The sequence below is a fragment of the Vidua chalybeata genome, chromosome 4, assembly GCF_026979565.1.
Source record: "Vidua chalybeata isolate OUT-0048 chromosome 4, bVidCha1 merged haplotype, whole genome shotgun sequence".
Taxonomy (NCBI): domain Eukaryota; kingdom Metazoa; phylum Chordata; class Aves; order Passeriformes; family Viduidae; genus Vidua; species Vidua chalybeata.
The window spans coordinates 39,664,092-39,683,516 of record NC_071533.1 but is presented as its reverse complement, the minus strand read 5'-3'; the positions used below and the strand labels follow the sequence as shown (position 1 = coordinate 39,683,516).

At 39.1% G+C, this 19,425-nt stretch overlaps 2 protein-coding genes across 5 annotated transcripts in view; one reads left to right on the top strand and one right to left on the bottom strand.

The window, feature by feature from the left end:
* The window catches only part of DCTD (dCMP deaminase), a 60,238-nt gene extending 53,171 nt beyond the window's left edge, over window positions 1–7,067 (bottom strand). For 2 of the 4 annotated variants that reach the window (XM_053940891.1, XM_053940892.1), the window contains exons 1-2: window positions 6,162–6,507; window positions 4,944–4,988 (exon numbers count right to left, since the gene is read on the bottom strand). Coding sequence is in view for 1 of the 4 variants with exons in the window: in XM_053940887.1 (XP_053796862.1) it covers window positions 6,532–6,638 (107 nt within the window). In the remaining 3 variants the exon portion in view is untranslated. Of the gene's footprint in view, window positions 1–4,943; window positions 4,989–6,161; window positions 6,508–6,531 lie in introns of those variants that run through there. The other 2 variants (XM_053940887.1, XM_053940893.1) reach the window with 2 other exon arrangements.
* WWC2 (WW and C2 domain containing 2) overlaps window positions 6,009–19,425 on the top strand; it is a 94,951-nt gene continuing 81,534 nt past the window's right edge. The window contains exon 1 of the mRNA XM_053940894.1: window positions 6,009–6,255. Within this exon, the coding sequence (XP_053796869.1) occupies window positions 6,125–6,255 (131 nt within the window). The 5' untranslated portion in view covers window positions 6,009–6,124. The remainder of the gene's footprint in view (window positions 6,256–19,425) is intronic.

Genomic DNA, 19,425 nt, shown 5'->3' with positions numbered 1-19,425 from the left:
ATTCTGGTTTTTGGATAACCAGACTAGAATGAAAATTGCCAAGGAATGATTCATACAATTCAGTAACATCTCTAGCAGTCTAGAAGTGCTAAATCATGGTACTGATGGATCAGTTTTATTTTTGCTATAAATTTGCACAGATTGATTTTATTTTTGCAGCATGGTTTTTAGCCTCACTTAGCAATAAGATAGGATTGAGGTTCCTTTGTTATTGGCTAGGTCAGACATCAAAATACTTTGGATTCATGCAAAGAAACTGTATTTTTGAGGGGAAAAAAGAGATGAAAAGTGGGTAAAGGGGAAAAGAAGCACTTTTTTATATTAGGGTTTGGCAAGTCCATACTTCTTTGCATTTAAAATACAAATTTTCATTTGTTAGAAGAAAGGTTCCCTAAGCCTCTCCATCAGTCAGAGAATCATTTTTTCTTCTGTAATGCAGATGTTAAATACTCTATTAGTCCAGTCTACTTCATTCACTGCACAGTGTTCACGAAAGTATACAGACAATACAGAGAAGAAATGTCCTTAAGGTTGCTATTGCTAAAACACAACATTTAATGTTTCATCTGTTTCCCCCCCTTAGATACAACACAGCAAACGTACACTAGGTGCTTTCTTCTAAGATGGGAACACTTAACTCCTTGCAACAGTAGAGAGGGACTGCTAAAACCATTAGCTCTGTAAACCTGTGAACTTGAATACTAGTTCATAAAAAATCTTTAATACTTCAAGAAATTAACTGTTGTTCACTGTCAAAGGAGCTGTTATTGAGAAGTTCCTCCATTCTTCCCTTCATGCCAATGAGCAGTAATCCTCTATTGCTGGCCAGCTTCTTTCTTACATGTGGCTAAAGAGAAGACCGGGCTCCTGGGACCCTTTTTGGCTAACCAGACATGCTTTGTGGTTTTCCAAAGCAATTAGGCAGCAGTGAATATACAGAGTAATTCCACAGATATGACGAAATGTAGGAAACCTAAATCTGTGTACAAGTATCAGAAACACACAAAAGATACAGTGAGACTGTTACTATGGGATATTTAATACCAAGACTGCATCAAGAATCTTTTGGGAATATGCATCAGACACTAATTTGAACTTCATCAGTCCTAGGGATTTTGGAACAACCAAAATTCTCCATTTTCTTTTCTCTTTGTCCACAGAAATTTCAGCAGTATGAATCAGACTTAACAGAATTGAATGTTAAGTCAGGTTAATGAGTGGCTTGGGGGAGTTTGAGAAGATTTTACCATGAAAACGCTCACATTTCCATAGCTAACTTTGAAGCAAAGCTCATATCACATCATTTCCATTCTGAACTTTTCATTTTCTACTCTAAACTTTTAATCAGACTAACACTAACTTAAAATCATTCTCTGTGCTTACTTTCAGATTCATAGTATATCTTGACTCAAAACATGTAATTGCTCAGTACTTTCCCCTATGCATGCCTGAAAGCAAAAAAAAAAGAGGCCAGAATTCTGGGGGAAAAAAAGGGCTAATATATTAATTTGAAGCAGAACCTGGTATAGTATTTTTCCACTGATACTCTGGGAAATCTTTGTAGAACTGTCTAAGCAGCAAGCTGCTCAAATGGATGTAAGTGGATAGAGCAGGCTTTGGAATAACAAGAAAACCTGGATGAGCATAAACATTATCTGGCTCCATCGATTCTGCAGACCTTCATCATAAATTCAACCAGAAACAGTATTATTCAAAGATCTTTTACTGTCAGATGTATACATGCATCAGAAGCTGACAACACTAAAAGCAGCACTCCTCCTCCTTTCCTCCTCATGCATGTACAGAGATTTTCTTTGCAGGACTTTTTAAACACTTTTTAAAAGTAAAAATCTCACTGCAGATGGGAAGATTTTTTGGTGTGTGCTTTTTTCTTTGAAAACACAGCTGTCAGATAAAATTCACTGTTATTAAATAAAAAAATATTTATAATGCTGAAAATGCTGATTACTTTTTAGAGTTCCACAGTAGCTGCATGTGACAGAAGTCAGACTCACTGAACATATTTGATGGTTTAAGTGTTCAAAAAAACCCCAACATAACTAATATATACTTTCAAATATTTTTGTCAGATGCTTCTAGAAATTAATTCTGTTGCCATACTCCATAATTCATTCTAAACTCAAAATCTGTGTGCAAGTAGTGAAAGCTGAAGTATGGAAATTTTCAGGGAAGCTGCTGCAGCTCCTGCTTCAGAGCCATTTGTGGATAGTACAAGTTAGAGCTGTAACAGCTGTACATTTCACCAGAGATGACACTCCAGTGGATCAAATTAAGGGAGTCTCCTATTAGGGAAGGACAAGGTACAAACACAGGTTTATTTAATCACAGTCAGTCCCAGGAACAGCCTTATTATGAAAAAGCAAGCAGAGAGTACCAGGAGATTAACTACATTAGCAAAGACTGGAGTGGGTATGTTTCTTGTTATGTGACAGGATACAAGTATAGGCCTTTGAAGACCTCCTTTGGATACAGCCACTTCCATACTTGTGTTCTGAATTTTCACATAGACATTTTTTCTTCTAGTCAACACAAAACAGTTATGATTCTAATTCCCTTTACCTCAATTCTTTAACTATGCACTACTTACCATGGGAATTTCTTCAGGACACTTAAACATGCATATGCAAAGCACAAGATAGGAATGATTAGCTCTTACACATTGATTACTTCTTGTTATTTATCATACTTTCTGACAGATACTTAAATCATGCCATAGCTAGATTGTTCTGTGCTTTTGGGCACCTCCTTCATATGAACCCTTCTGTGTTTTGAATAAAGCATGCTTGTATCTTCTGAACTATGCTGTCTTATGTAATTAAGCCAAACAATCTGTGGTATGCTGTCAGCTGACAATGTCAGCACAACATGCTAGGCAGGTTATCCGTTAAAATGCAGGAGGTATACTTGAAAAAATGCCTTCAAAAAGCCATATGTTCTCACTGGCAATATTAAAGGTCTGTTTACACAAATAATACCTACTTTTTGTCCATCTGATGTCAAGCACTGTCATGCCTAAGTAGTCCTAAACTGGCATTCTGGACTGTAGACTCTAACAATGGATGGAAACACAATGAAGTACTCAAACAATGGAAAACAGAGGGAGGAAGGGCTGAGCCTAACACCATGCAGAAGTTTATACTTCAGTGTAAGCACATCTGTATATAGACACACAAGCATGTATGTAAAAATTAGACAATTATGCAATGACTTCAGTGTATTCGTTTCCAAAATTTAAAAGCTACAATTTCCATTTATTTATGATAATTAAAATATGGATGTCTTCTTATGAGAAGGATTACATTGGTAAAGATGGTTATAACTCAGATCCACATCCATGTGGATCTCATTTTACCAGTAATCAAAGATGCAGGTCTGCCTGCCTTGGTGGTGACAGAGTAGGAACCGAGTATTCCCTCAGGTGCCATAACTACCTTCAGAGGAAGTATTGACAGAAATGATGTTCCAGTTTTGTCTTGGTTTTACAGATTTTCTAATTTTACTCTTTTGTGTGAATTATTTGGGGACTAGGAGTACAGGAATGCTGCTGTATAACAGGCTTGCTTTTTCAAGATGAAAAAGGCTATATTGTTATAAAAGCTCCTGGTTAATGCCAAAGATAAGTAACTGGCAGTTGGTTTCAGAAAGGAATGTATATCCTGTAGAGATTTTTATCAACTTACATAACAAAATGTCTTATTGATAATGCAAACTGAACTTTAAAATGGAAAAGGAAATTCAGTTTATCCTCTCTCACAACTGCCACATGTAATTTCTCACTATAGGGCAACATCTATAAACAAATTATAAAATTGAGGAGACTGTTTAAAAGGACATAAACTAAATGCTTGGTAAACGTGGGGATGTTTTTTTACTGATGGACAAGAAAACTGGCCCTTACAAACCAAAAAGCTCATTGAAACAATATTCTTACTGAAAAGAAATGTATCTGTCTCTTTAATAGGCAATGGTCCTGCTGCATTCTCTAAGCAGCTCAACTCTTATGGATATCCAGAAGTTAGCACAGCTCAGTTTTTCTCCACTGTTAACTACCACGACCTTACTTCATGTATGAAGTACAGTTAATGTACAGTTTCACAGCACATTACCTTAATATAACTGACATCAAAATCTTAAAAAAAGTCTGGAGAAGGGAGCCATATGGGTTGTTTGGAGACAAGATTGGAGAATACAATAAGTAGAATGACTAAAATAATGCAGATCTTATCTCTACCAGACTGGCAATTAGCTAAATTAAAATAATAGCTTGCTGGTACACTTTTCTATTTAGGAGCAGACCCAACAGTAGGACTTAGACAGCTGCAAATTCATTACTTCAAGGCTTGTCAGATATGTGGCCTCTGAAGTGGAATCCAAAAACTTGTTATGCACAGAACAAGTCTAGTACTTAATAAGTGTAAATTGCCCCAGAAGAATAATTTATAGAGCTGAATACTAGAAAGCTATAATGGAGAAGATAAACAGGCATTAAAAAAACCAAACCAAACCAAACCAACAAAAAACAAAAACCACAAAAAAAAAAAAAAAAAAAAAAAAAAAAACAAAACAAAACAAAAAAACAAAACAAAAAAACCCAAAAAAACAAAAAAAAACCCAACCAAACAACCCCCCCCAAAAAAACCCCAAACCAAGACAAAAAACACACAAAACAAACAAACAAACAAACAAACAAAAAATCCACCACAAAACCAGCTCTGGGTTTGAGACTTCCTCTCCCAGCAAAATCCTGTTACTTAAAACTTTAAATGAAAAGAAATAAAACATTCTAGGAAACAGGGACTTGAGTTACCTCGGAATCCTAGCTGCTAAACTAAAGAGTCATATTTCTCCATTGATGCTCTACTTCTGGTGCCAGATCTTGGGAATCAGATACACATGCAAATTAATAGAGCTCATTAAGTTACCTTCTATCAGTTGAACCATGGTAACCAGCCTGGGGTACTCTTCTCCTATGGCAAATGAGAGATAAACACTCAGTAACTCACACCTGGTGTCTATACTTAACGCGACTTAGCTGCTTGCTTTTCAGGCCACAACAGTCCAGGGCACTCGGGGCATACACATATTCTTCACTGGTGGTTCTGTTAAAAAAACCCCAAACCAACAAACACGCAAAAACAAAATTAAAGACATTAAGTTTAAGTACTTTCATGGTTAAAGAGGGGTTCCCATTTGTATTTAAATTTTGAACTCAAGTATTCTAAATAACAAGGTCCTTCTTAGGAACCTTGAACCTTGCTGGACTTTAGCGAGAGTTCACAAGGATGTGAAGGGAGATTGGCGAGACCTGAACGGCTGGGAGAGGGAACTCGACACCGCCCCGACTCTGGGCATGGAGGCAGCGGCAAAGCTGCCTTTTCCCAGGGCACGTTCCCCGCGCTCCGAGGGCCAAGAGTTGCCCCGCGACAAAGTCTCCTGCGCCACCCGAGGCAGGGCCGCAGCAAGTTCGCAGACAAAGAATGGGACGCGCCGGTGTCCGTCATGCCGGGGCGCTGTCGTCCCCCGCGGGGCGGCGGTGACCGCGGGGCTCCCGGCCCCGCCAGCTGCCCCGCCAGGCTGCGGGGACGCGGCCGGAGCGCCCGTCCCCCGCGGGGGGTTGTCTCCCGCCCCCAGGCCGGCCGAGTCCCCGGGCAAAGCTCGATGGAAGCAGACGGGCCCCTCTCGCAGCCTTTTCCCCGCTCCTGCCCGCCGGACGCTTCCGCGCCGGCTCCGCGGCCGGGGCCTGCCCGGCCCAGCCCGGCGGGCAGCGCGGCCAGGGTTAACCCTGAGGAATGCGGCGGGAGGAATGTGCATGCAGATGAGATGGATGCTAATCTCATGCTAATGAGCGGCGGCCGCGGCCGCCCGGGGCTCAGCCGGGCTCCCCGCGCCCAGACGGCAGCTGGGCTCCGCCGGCAGCCCTGACCCGCCGCCGCGGCGCGGGCGAGGCGGCAGCCGGAGCATGGTGGACTGAGAGCCGGCAGAGAGCTTCCCTGGGCTCCCGCGAGCCCCCGCTCCCGGCCCCTTCCCCGGCCCGGGTCGGGGCTTTTCCCGCTTCCCGTCTTTCTTTCTGTCCCTATGGAGCATCTACCCCCGCCGCCCGACCATGCCTAGGAAAGCGGGGAATGGGCAGCTTCCCTTACCCGATGGCTGGGAAGAGGCGCGGGATTACGACGGCAAAGTCTTCTACATCGACCACAACACCAGGCAGACCAGCTGGATCGACCCCCGGGACAGGTGGAGCGCGGGCAGGGAGATGGCGAGGCCCGGGCGGGCGGTGGGCTCGGAGCGGCCCCGCAGGGAGGGACGGGAGGGGGGCGCGCCACAGGGTCCCCTCTCGGGACGGGGAGCGGGGGCGCACACCGTGCACTCCTTCCCACAGACACGGGTACAGGCTTGTTTCTAAGCCTGTGGCTTGAGTTGGTGTTGGGGCGGGGAGGGAGGGAAAAGCCTGTGGAGCTTCTCTGGGAGCGGCCGGGGGTTGCTGGCATTTGGGGAGTTCCCGACAGGTACCAAAGTTTGCGAGTCCCTCCCAAACCGGAGGCGCTGGCTCCTCGTCCTCCGTCTTCCCCGGGCGCTGCGGAGCGGGGCCGCCTCCCCCGTCCTGGGTTGCGGAGCATCCCGGGCGCCGGGCCCTCCCGTGTGCCCCCGCTCCCCTGGCCCGCCCGGAGCCGTGTGCGGGGCTGCCGGGGAAGGAGCCGGGGCAGCCGGAGGCCTCGTGTGCTCGCTAGGCCTCAGCGAGCCCAAATCCGCTCAGCCCCCGCCAGCCGGAGCCCGCCTGCCGGGGCCGAGCTCTGTGGAACTGCTGTGGAAGTGCTTCAGCGAGGGAAGCACCCTGTGAGAAGGCTGCTCGTCCCGGTGTGCCTGGGGCAGTTCTGCCGGCTGGACGCGGATGCTGGCTCTGTGCGTCGGCTTCAATGACTGTTTTTAATAGCTGGATCACAGGCGCACGAGATACCTAGTGCAAAACGCATCTTTTGTCCGAAGTGGTGCTGAAAAGCAATTAAACCAAAACTTTGTGCATATTATGACATACGGTGTTGCAATTGGAAACAGTGCAGTCTTATTATCTAAAAAAAAAAAAAAAAAACACAAACAAACCAACTTCTAAAAGACACTATAAATTTATGAAACAAGCAGCACTGAATTATAAATTAAGGCCTTGGTTTCTGTTTCTCAGGTGAACTTAGAAAAGGTGGTTGTGGTGAAGCTTGCTGGCTGCAAGTTGCAGAGGGAAGTTTTGACGAGCATCATGTGCTGTGTAAGGCCTACTGCTCAGTCTTACTTGCTATAACAGCAAATTCCAGTAGTGGCAAACTTCATGCTTAAATTCCTGTGTACTACACAACATGTTAGTTACCTTGTAAATATTAGTGAGGTGATAAGGTATACAAGACAGTGTTATTTATTACACCTGGCATTCTTGTTTGTTTTTTTTTTTAACGCAGGCAATATGAAACTTCTGTCTTTACTCTCTCTAGAAATAGTGGATATGAAGTTTTGTTCAGTTTTAGACCTTAAATTTGTGTTTTCAAAGTGGAATAGAAGATGGTATGATTGAGGTAAAGCAAAATGTGATATGGAATGTGCTAATACTGCCTCAATGAGTATACTACTAATTTAATTTAATACATTCTGTAGTCCTGAAAAGTTCAAGACTATTCATATTTGATAGTAAAATTTGAGTCTTCACTCTCATTAACAGAGTAGACAGTGACATAACACTTGTGTGTTTGCCATCCTATAGAGATAGGATAAATATTGTTTCATTAATACCTTACAGGTGAAAGGGAAACCAAGTCCTGAGACCTTACTCCCTTAGTTCTCATTACAGATTACAAAGACCTTTTTCAGAAGAGTCGTGTTTGAAATAATTGTTAACCTTTGTCAGTCATTCAAAACAAACAAAAAGAGATTTTGCCCTAGGTACTTAAGAGAATCTATGCTTTAGTGTACATGGATCAGCTGTGAAGCTGAATTGCCTGCACAGAAGAGAGACTGATAAGCCCATTTGATGTGCAACTTGCAGTATTTGTGTTTACAATATCTCTATTTGCAGTCTGTATTTATACTGGTGACCTGTTTTGGAAAAGCTAATAAGAAATTCGTCTAAGTCTTGTGATGATTTTGCTTTAGATTCAGTTTTATCTTACATGTATTTAGAGAATATACATTTAGGAACCATACAGAACATTATTTGGGCTTGCTGTCAGAAAAGTTGAAAAGTGATTTTCCAAGTTTGTCAATACAATAAAATCTGGATTAATGTTTCTAAAATTTATAATAAATTGTCAAAATGAAGGTAATGAATTATAAAGAATGACTGAAAACATGTTGCCTTGTCTGGTGATACTTTAGGACTTCCTTTTTCCCCAACTATTTTCTCTGATAGAGATCATAAAGTTTTCATTATGTACCTATGGAATATTATAGTACACAGGCTTCTAAAATGTTTCATTGGTAAAGTAAGTGCAGAATAGGTAAGTTTTTACAGACAATATTCCTTCTGCTGTTGTTATGCTGCATTCCCTGGATGATTACATAGAAAAGTCATGTTTGATGTTCTAAAAAAATTTTTATCGTCTTTGATTTAGAAGATACAAATACTGAAGACTAGTACTGTGAGACATTAGCCATATGTTTATAAATTGCCAGGTGTATTTGAGCACAGTTAGGAACTTTGTTACTGGTTTAAAATATTCACATCTGGAAATAAGAGGGCAGTTGAAAATGCCATATTTGAAAGCTTCTTGGAAAATTGTGCTTGTGGTTGTTATGTTTTGTAATATTTTTTCTCATGTTCTTTTCTAGAACATGCATTTGTTACTGCTTACATGGTGCAGGTCTGTTAATACAATTACAGCCTTGTGTACAACCATGGAAAAAAATTTATATCAGCTTCAAGCTTGGGACTCAGTTTTCAGTTTTGCCCACTTTATGTATCTGAATAATCCCACTGATGTTAGAGAATCTCACACTTTCAACGGCAGTAGTGACTTAGCTTGTGTTTTGGGAGCGTTGTAGAAGCTTAAGGGTTTTTAATGTTTTGCAATGTTCACCAGTGATTTTTATCTCCAAACACTTACTGTTCTGTGCTGATTTGTTTTAAAGGCTAGTGGCCCAAAAGAGAGGGCACTTTAAGATCTATCATTCAGATAGACAGAGACATAAAGGCAAGAATGTGAGAGCTGAAGCAACATTTTCAGTCACTAAATATATAGATTTAATTTCTCTGTTCATTACTCCCTCAAGCTACAGCAAGCTGAGAACTTGCCGGTCATGACAGTTTTTCTGGAACTGGCTTATTGTCAGCAGGGAAATAGCCCAAAGTATGAATTTTATCCTCCTACTACTTGACGAAAATACTGAGAGACAACTATGGACTGAAGAAGATGAAGCAGATGAAAAGCTGAGAAAGGGTTAGAGGAATGCATAATTTTTTTAAGTTCCCTTGAAACTCTTTCAAGTTCTTGGAATACTGAGTAATTGTAAAGTATTGCTTTGAGGGTTTTTTTCTGATAATTAATAGGGGCTTGGGGTGGGACAGGAATTTAGAAAGGAATTTTTTTTTTTTTCCTATCATTCAACACATTTTAAGTAGGCCTCATGTTTGTTATATTCCTTAGTGGAACCAACAGAGTAAGCATCAAGGAGGAGTGAAATGGGAGATAAGAATCTCAGTAATCTGAATTTTTCAGCAGTTGGATGATGCTTGGTTGTCTTACCATGAATTCAGGGCTTCTCATATCTTGGTTTCTACATAATAAATAGTTCAACACACACTGCTGATCACCATTGACTCAAAGCAGATTTTTTTTTTAATAGCTTGCCTATAATGAGTTCTGTGTCACATATTCTGAAGCTTCGAGTGATATTCATTTAAATCTTTATCTGCACTCCTGTCCTACTGCTGTCAGTGGTAAGGAATGAGATGTTATGAAAACAAAATTATCCTTTCTGTTCTCACTTTGCTTTCCACTGAGGACTAAAATCTTTTAAAAATACATTTGTACATTTGAAATAGTTTATAGTATACTTCTGCTAAAATGTTTTGAGAGTACTTGCTAGCTGTATAACTGAGAAAGTGCTTGAGAAGCATTGGATGTGCAGAAAAGCAGAGAACTTTACAAGTCAAGAGATTGTGAAAGAGTTTGCTTTGTGAGTAGGGAATGCAGTTTCCATTGCTGCTTTCATCTTTTGGGGAGGTGAAAACACTACAAATTTTAGCGTGGGATTCTGTAGTGTGTGCTAGATTTGATTAGATTCTGAATTAGAAAATTTACTAGGTTTCAGCAATTAAATGTCATTTGCCCTTTTTCCATAGAAAAGAAAGGCAGTTTATTCCTTATCTTTTCACTGGAACTTGCTTTCTCTTGTCTTGTGAACAGCAGAGACTGTGACGACTGAAGATACTGAAATTGAAGTTATTTAAGCAGGGGGCCTTCCATCCTGTCTCTTTCCTGGACATTGCTGTAGCTCAGGGGTGCATGGTAAAAGACTTTCAGTCACAGCAGAAATAGGAGTCGTAGAAGACACTGGGCTCATTAAAGGTTGCAAATAAGAGGCAAGCAGAAATGAAATAACATGGTGAGAGGCATCATCAGAGACTCAAAAATACATTTGGATTGATTCTTTCATACATGTAAGAAAGCTGTGCTGTGACAGATGAATAAAATAATAAGTGTTAGTTATTACAGTTTGAAAGGGATTGATCTTCTGTTTTAAGTGCTGACCTCAACACTGATCATTTACCACTGCAGCAACCACCTGATAATGGCCTTTCTTTAGGCTGCTGCTTGCTAAGAACTAATTTAATGGCAAACTGTCACTGCTTTCTCACATCATTTCTCATTCCCTTTCTATCTTCCCTTCCCTTGTTTGCTAGTAACTGAGGAGGGAATGAGGCTTTCGTGTTTTTGATGGTGTGGAGCTGCTAAATGATTGTTTCAACATACTTTATGACATTTGAGCCTTAAAAAGCAATGGTCAACTTGCTCTTTTGAAAAATCAGTAGAGAATCCTTTGATGGTACTCCAAGATGTACAGCTTGAAATAATCCTGTAGTGAGATAGGGCAACAATTTTTTTCCCCAAATATCTTTTTCTTCCCTGTTTCATCCTGTAGTATCATTTGCTGGTTTTTATCCCAATTCCACCTAATTTATTCCTACCTCTTTGTCTGCTCAGGAATGTGCATGCTCCCTGTGAAACTGTCTAGTATCTCATTCTGATTTCAGTGACAGGTTGAGGACTGCTTTTACTTAATTCATCTATATTTATTCAAAATAAAACCCATGATGCAAGTGCTGAACATGCAATGAGAGACGAGCTGTGTCTGAAGTTCTGACATCTTTATTTGTTTATCCAGTGTAAAGTAGAATTCTAATATTGCAGTCTACTATAGCTGTGATAGCATGAGAGTGTTCAAATACAAAGTGATTGTGTATGTGAGTTTTTTAACCAGTCTGTCATTTGCATGGGGCTAGGTGTTGTTGATTTTAGCATTAGTGAAAATGGCTAACGTAACTCCAAGATAATGCTTTTATTCTTTATTCTTCTGGAAGTGATAGAGCTGCACTGTGTCTTTCATCTCAGGCATGTGAAGTTAACAAGTCAGGAAATGCTGTGGACTATTTGCTTATGTGTGCAAAGTATGTACTGCTGGTCACAGCCAAGAACTGTGACCTGGTATGTGAAGTGGGACAAGTGCTATAGGCTGTGGTTTATCCAGACCTGTGTCTGTAGTACTTGCCTATTAGAGCTATTTCGATTAAAACCTATCTTGACTTACAAAATAGTGTTACAATGGTTGTCATGCACAACATAAGACTTAATGAGAAGTTGTACACGTGAAGGAAAATAGTGAGAGTTAATATATAAATCAGATATGAAAAATTATTTATAACTTTAGAGATCTGTACAGATTGCATTAGGAGTTTTTGATTTTATTCCAGTTAAATAAGTAGTCTTCAACTGTTTGGTTAAAATTCTGGGCTTTGAACGTGATACTAAGGTTATTCTAATAAGATAAGAGGATTTCTCTACTTCCACTTACTAATCTTTGTAACATCAATAGGTAAGTTGAATTTTGTGAAAAGGGTCTTATTTTGGTTTTTTGCTACCTTCTTCTTTTTAGCCTAAAAAAGTGTTACAGATATCTGTGATTTAACAATTTATACATCACACTGATGAATGAAAACTGGACTAGTACTCCTGGAAGTAATGGAAAAGATTGAAAATGGATAAACAAAAATTTACATACAGTAGTATTTCCATGGTGATACACTTTCAGAAAGGCATGAATAGAAATGGTGCTAAGATTCCACAACTGTTATGCTGTGGTGTTTAAGTTCTTATGGATTTAAGCTACCTGGAAGGAGAGAAGAAAAGTATTGCAGGAGGATAATGCAGCCTACTGAGTCCAAACTGGCATGGTTCTGCTTATATGTCCTCCTTCTGCCACCTAAACTGAGCCCAGGAGACGATTTGGCTAAAATGAACCCCATTGTTTTTAGGATTGTTTTCCAGCAGAATCAGTGCGTTGTGTCGCTGACTGGGTACTAATGCTGGGGTGAGCCAGGAGGCAAGTCCAGAGCTGGGAGCACAAGGGGAGAATGGTCCTGTAGAAATCAAGATGAAGATCAATCCTAGTTACCATGGAACTATTGTCTTAGGTGTCCATTTCTGTTGTTGGGTGTCTCCATTGTTTTCTTGTGCATGTTTTTGTGTTCATCTTTGCTGAGGAGAACTGTCACAGATGTCCTGATTCTAAATACATTTTCTGTAACCAAGAAACCTTTATGATGTTGCAGAATTTTTTACTGACCTTTTAAAAGTTTGTTGCTGTGAAGCTTGTGGTGAAGAGAAATTTTGTCATTGTATGGTTACAGAATTTGAAGCTGTTTTTTGGGAATGTGCTGCTGTTGACAATATGCTTATGAATAGCTAATTTCTACTGTTTATGAAAGAGATAAGAAGTTCTTTGACTTTGATGCATTTTGTTCCTAATTATTCATAAAATATGTTTAATGCTCTGATGCAAAGTGTCTCACCAGAATGATGGTGTAATTCAAGATTTTTAATGTCTTATTATGTGAAGCAAAGTGAAGCCATTTGTCTTCATGCCTTTTAGGTCATCATCTGTATGGACAGTTTGACTTGTCCTTCATTTGGAAGGAGCAGCTAGTGGCTGAAAAGAGGAGTTATACATTAGTTACAGTTTTCCGTTTGTGTTTCTTCAGTAGTTTGAAGGCACTTGCATTGTGGATGTAGGTTTTGGGTCTTTTAAATAGCACGTAATGAGTATTGATGAAGACTCTTGCTCTTCCCAGTGACTTTTTCTGTGCAAAACTGTTAGTGATGGTGAAGTTCTTACCTGATGAAATCAATCTCTGACTCTTGTTTTTAAAAGAGCTTCCTGGGGGAGAGATTCCTTCCCCCATTTGTTTAAGCATACTTTTTAAAAGCTAATTTGCTTTTGGATTTTTTGTTGTTGGTTAGGGCTTGTGGGCTAGAGGCAGTCTGTCAGTTTATTCTGTGAACTGAAACAATCATTTGCATCTAATAGAACAAGATCAGATGCTGTCCTTTGAACTTGGATACTGTTTGTACTTGAAGAAAGGCAACTTTATCTCATCAACTCTGAATACATATTGTATTCAAAGTAATTGTGTGGGTATGTAAAGACACATTATCTTGGGACAGCAAACTTGCACACTCTTGCTGTGTGCAATACAATATTTCAAGTTGGACCTGCTTTGATGTCTGTGCTGTTTTTCTCAATACATGAAATAAAACTTCAATCTTTATTTGAAAAGCAAAAAAGAGCAACCTACTGGAGTGTCTTCCATAATATGCTGACTGATTTGGTAATCATGCTTTCAATATCTAGAAATATCAGTATTTTTTTAGTACAGGGGAAAAGATCTAGGAGAATCTGTATTTTAACTAAACTCTGTGAGGACATGCTTTTTATATTAGCAACTTTCTCCTTGTTAATAGGAATAGTACTTTACACACCTGTTGTTTCTTTTTAAAGTAGTTTTAAATGCTAAACTGTAGTCTTGTCCAGATAAGCTTATTTTAAGGCTTATAGATCTGACCAGTGAAGAATTCTTACTCTGATTCAATGCCTGGGCCTTCGATCATAAGAGCATTCCTCCCTCACAGAGATAGGAATGTCTGCCTGGGAATTGGGCTGGTTTTAATCATATGGCAGATGAACTTTTGATAGTCTGCAAATTACGTACAAGCACATCATGCCATATGGCAGAAAATATGCCCAATGCATGATGAATGTCGCCTGCCTTTTAGCTAAGTGGCAGGCGTATGTCTTAGTAGCATTTTATCAAGATGGGTTTGACCAAAGCACAGGTGTCCCCTGTCGTATAGCTGCATGGCAGTGTTTTTATTGGGATCACACTGTGGAGGAGCAATTCTTGTCTCTTCTGCCTGTCACTCGCTAGGACACTTCTGAGCCGGGTATTTGCTGTGTCGTTCCCTTAGTGCTGTCAAAAGAGTAGATATGACCCACTTTGGCTAAAAACATGGGCATTTTAACTTTGCTGTTTGTGATGTAGTGCAGAAAATTGTCAGGGAAAGACATTTATTCTTGATAGAGAAACAATGGGATGGGTTTTTTCCTTTGTCTACTACTGTCAATGGTTTAACTGCATTGTAACCCATAAATGTCTGTCTCGTGAGAGGCCATGATGATCTGATCTACAATGAGTACTCTTATTCAAAACCCAGTCCCTTCATTCTTAATGCACATTTTCTGATTATGCAAAAAATGTCTATGTAGAGTTAAACTTTTTGCCTCTTCACCAATGTTAACAAAATGTCTCTGTGAAAACTCTTAATTCCTCTTAGAAAAGCAGTTAAAAACCAGTTTGCATCAGAGATGTGATTCAGATTTATGTGGTAGATTTTTGAAATGCTGTTATTAGTCAAATAACTGTATTTTTAAAATGCTGTTATTTAGCAAGTGATTACAGTGTCATCCTGTGGTTTGATTCATGTTCCTGAACCATTCTGACTGTAGCCTGAGTCTCGCAGAGCCTGACCACGGGGTTGCTGCTTTTGGCTTCTGTCCCACAAAGTATGCTGCAGAGACCAGTTGTCAGTGGATAAAGATTTATAGTGCAGGAAGGCTGAAACAGCTGGGAGATTAACTACGCAGGTAATATTTGGATGTTATTCTTAGTTTTGGGTAGGACATCTAGTGATATCTAATAGACTTTGCTTCTATGAAATAGACTGTGGTCACTACTGCTTATGAAGGTTTTTTGACTTAGATTTAGTCTTTGGTGGGTTCATAAGAGATGCTAGTGATACCAAGTTTCCTTATGAGATAAGTGACATTTTTGTTTCATAGATTATCCACCACTCAAGTGTACTTCTGTTGTCATATGTGTGTTGATACTTGGGATGTGATTTAAATTTTAAGACATTTTGTCTGTCTTGTTTTGCATTATGAATACCCAGCTTGAGGTATCTCTGCATACATTGTTTCTTGGTAGAGCATGAAATAATCTACTTTTATTTTTTTTAATTATTTTTGAAGAGAGATGGCAAAAATACTCTTTCCTGAGAAACTCGGGAGACTTCAGAAGTTTAGGAGCTCAAATTTCATATAGGAAGCATTTTCTCAGTAGAAATGTATTAACACATTACTTGTGTTCTTAATTTATTGTTAAAACTGTGGCAGAAGTCACGATCTGCCTAAGGGCTCTATGAGACTTGATAATGGTTTTGTGTACTCTTGGGAATGTATTCCCATGTGTACCTAAGCACTCTGTCCATCCAAATCTGATCCCCCTATTCCCAAGACCCAATGTATATTCAGTGTAATCACATGTTACAGAAAAGAAAAATCAGGTCTTTTTCAGTTCATTCTGTTAGTGCTGTCTTAACATATCCTTATATCGTACAGTAATTTGTAATAAATTCTAAATTATGATCTTGAAAATGTTATTTGTGACTGTATTTTTTCTGAGATTTATTTTAGTTACATTCCTGGTAACTAAAATTTTTTTACAATTTTATTGTGTGCAGGATCTAATTCAAATGGTATTTTGGGTCTTTTGTGGCTTGAGACTTACAGTGTGAAGTGCAAAGACTTGCACTTAGTCCCCCTTTTTAGTTTGGATGGAATTATACAGTGGAAACGAGTTCTAGTTTGGAATGCTATGGACTTCTCTCAGAAAGATTTACAAAATAAGTTACGGTATGAGTTTAAGGCACAAAACTATTTAGTATTACATTCAAGAATGAACAGTGACAAACTGATAAAACTGGCATTGGACTGTCCATAAGGTTGGAGTAAGATTAAGAAAATGGGATAGTCCTCAGGTGACGTGATCTCTGAGGGTCTGACTTGAATTTCACCAATTTCAACCTTCTGAAGTAAATTATAGCATTCCCTTTAATTTATGGATTAATTCATTAATTGGTTTGAAATGTAGACATACGGAGAAACCCCAGAAATCAATGTCTTCTTTTCTGTGTCTTAATGATGCTGGCCAGTAGGAGTTTTGTCAAAGTTTTTCATATTTCTCACGTTCTTCTGCAGTTTGCAGATGTGGCAGGCTGAGGTGGTACTTTAATGGGCTCCAGTGTGAGGAAGGATCATTTGGAATGGAAGTATAAAATATTTAAAATATATTTGGCTTAAGCATTGAGGAGTAAATGGGCATACATAAGAGAATGCAATTCAAGGCAGCAGTCTGACAGGGAATTGACATGACCTCTTTCTGTCATGTTGCAATGTTTGAAATGAACTGCTAGCACATTTACAGTCATTCTAATGAGTAGTAGAATGCTATGGATGTGAATAATCATCTGAAGCCTCTACAGGACATTCCTGAAATAGTGTTAAAATTTCTAGAGATATTATGGGATGCAAGAAAGTATACAAATGCCATAAGCCTTTTAGTCAGGCTAGCCTGGTCAGTGGTTTACTACTGCGGCAAGTAAGGCTGACTATGCAGGATTATTTAGTACACAGCAAACAGATGTTCTGTTCAAGTTTCTGAACTCTGCATATTGTTTTCTGGTTTTTTTTTGTTTTGTTTTGTTTTTTTTTTTTTTTTGTCTCTGTTACTGATAATCCCTAGGCTCTCATTTTAAATATCTCTCTTGGAGAGAAAGCTAGTGAACTGAAGTTTGAAGTTTGCTAAGGGGTTGTTGATTGAGCAGCTGTTAGCTAAATTAATGATGCTATGGTCTAGAAGATGAATAAGTTGCTGATAGTAAAATAAATTACTATGGTGGTATGAATTTGGGGGTTTCGTTCTTGCTTTTGTTCTTGTTTGCTTATGTGGTTGTTCTGGCTCGCTTGCTAGCATGACTTAGAGTGATGTAAAATGAGCCACAGGCTTCTGTGCTGTAGCAGGTTGCTGATTTGCATTCAGGACCTGGCTGGCCTGTTGGCTCATACATGAAAGACATCAAAACTTTATTTTTCCAGGCAAGATTTTGGCAAAAAAATGACCTTGGAGGATGAATGTAGAACAGTTAGGGATTTTTAATGCAAAACCCTTAGATTTGATATTTCATGTCCTTTCTTTTTTTTTTTTTTTTCAGACAAATTTTGGTGAAAAATTGTAATGTATCTTTTTTCTGGCCGAAGTTGTGGTGCCTAGTGTTTAAAAAAATGTATGAAGAGTATTTTAAAAAAGAAACAGCAACAACAACAAAAACAAATTCAAAAAATGTCCTGAAGTAATGCTCCCATAAACAACACTTATGATTAATCATTTAATCAATTTAATTATTCTTTATTTTATTCTGAATTTGGCTGGTGTCCTAGTTAGTTAAGCAGCTTCATCCAGCTGCGTGAAATTCTTGAAACACTTTCACCGCAGGTGTCTGATGTTGAGGGATTGACAGTATTTAAAGAACCCTTCTTGTGGCAGAACTTACTGAGGTAGTAGGTCATTGCTTATTAAGGTAATAGGTTTCTAACAGATATTTTGAGTATAAACTCACGTTTAAATAGCTATTTCGTAATACTGTATTTGAATTTTTTAAAATGGCCAGTATTAGAACTTTGTCCAAATGCCCTCTTTTTACTTAGGTGTGGTAAGTACCCATCTGTTTAAAACTTGCAGAAATGTTTAAAGCTGACGTTGTACTGATGATGAACACAGTAATATTCAGATACATGAAAGGTCTCATATGGCCTTGATGGTGGTGATGTCCTGATGAAGATTTTGATTACATAATACCTTAGTACTTAACTTTAAACATGAGATCATTGGATACTTGTAAAAAATTTTGATGTGCAAGAAGCTTAAAGAGTCTCAAATTAAGAATGGTTGCATCTAAACAGAAGTATGAGCACATACCCTGGAAATCTAGTCCCATGGTCACCTGAACTGTGGTTCTGACCAGAACAGGTCATAGGTGTCTTTTGGACCAGCTGATCTAGAAGTCAGCTTTGAGAGCTGGGAGCAGTACTTCAGCAAGTTTCACTTCATTATAGCGTCCAGCAGCCCAGGAGGTTGGAAGCACTCTGAAATCACACTTTTACCAGTTGAGATGTACCCAAAGAGCATTACCTCTTTATTTGTCCTTGGAGTATCTCCTTTGGCTGTGAATCAGCCTGACATCACTGATGATGAAGGGAAAAAGGAATATTAAGATGGTAAAATCTTTTAAAGTGCCCATTCCTATATTGTGTGATGGTTTGCCTTTTTGAGAATGTTTACACTGAAGTCATAGAATTCTGATCATAGAATTCTAATCAAGGAGCATAAATAAGCTTCCTGCGCAGTGTACAAGCTCATCAAGGTCCAAATGAGGCAATTTAGGGACAAATGTTTTCCTCTAGTATTATCAACTTTGGATCTGCTGTAGAACTATCCTAAGAATATACCTGGTAATAGAAATCAGATATTAAGTTGGAAGGCAGGAGAGTGGGCAGACAGTCTATATGATGAATAGCAGTCTTTATTTTTAATCATTTTTTTTTTAAATAAAAAGAAGCAAGCACAAAATTTTACAAAATCCATGTTTACTGTTCTATTTCAGAGAAACACAGTGCATTGCTGTATTTGAGTTCTACCTGTTTGCTTGAGATATATTTGATTTTCATGTGAAAACATACGTTTCTTTCAGACAATAAAATGGTTCATGGGGCAGTATTTAGCTGACGCTTCTCAGTTTGGGTGGTCTGATGAATTCACGAAAGAGAGAACTGAGGCTAGTAGACTCTGAAGTTTTGAGTTTGCGAATAAAATTTTGTGCTAGTAGATATTTCCCTTTCTATGTGTTGCTTCTGTTTGATGCCGGTCTTCAGTCATAGTACAGATCGGTTTGTGGAAATTGTGCATCAGAGTAGAAGGGTTTAAAAGCAGCAAGAACAAAGATGAAAAAGATGCCATTAAAGATCATAACAAAAGTT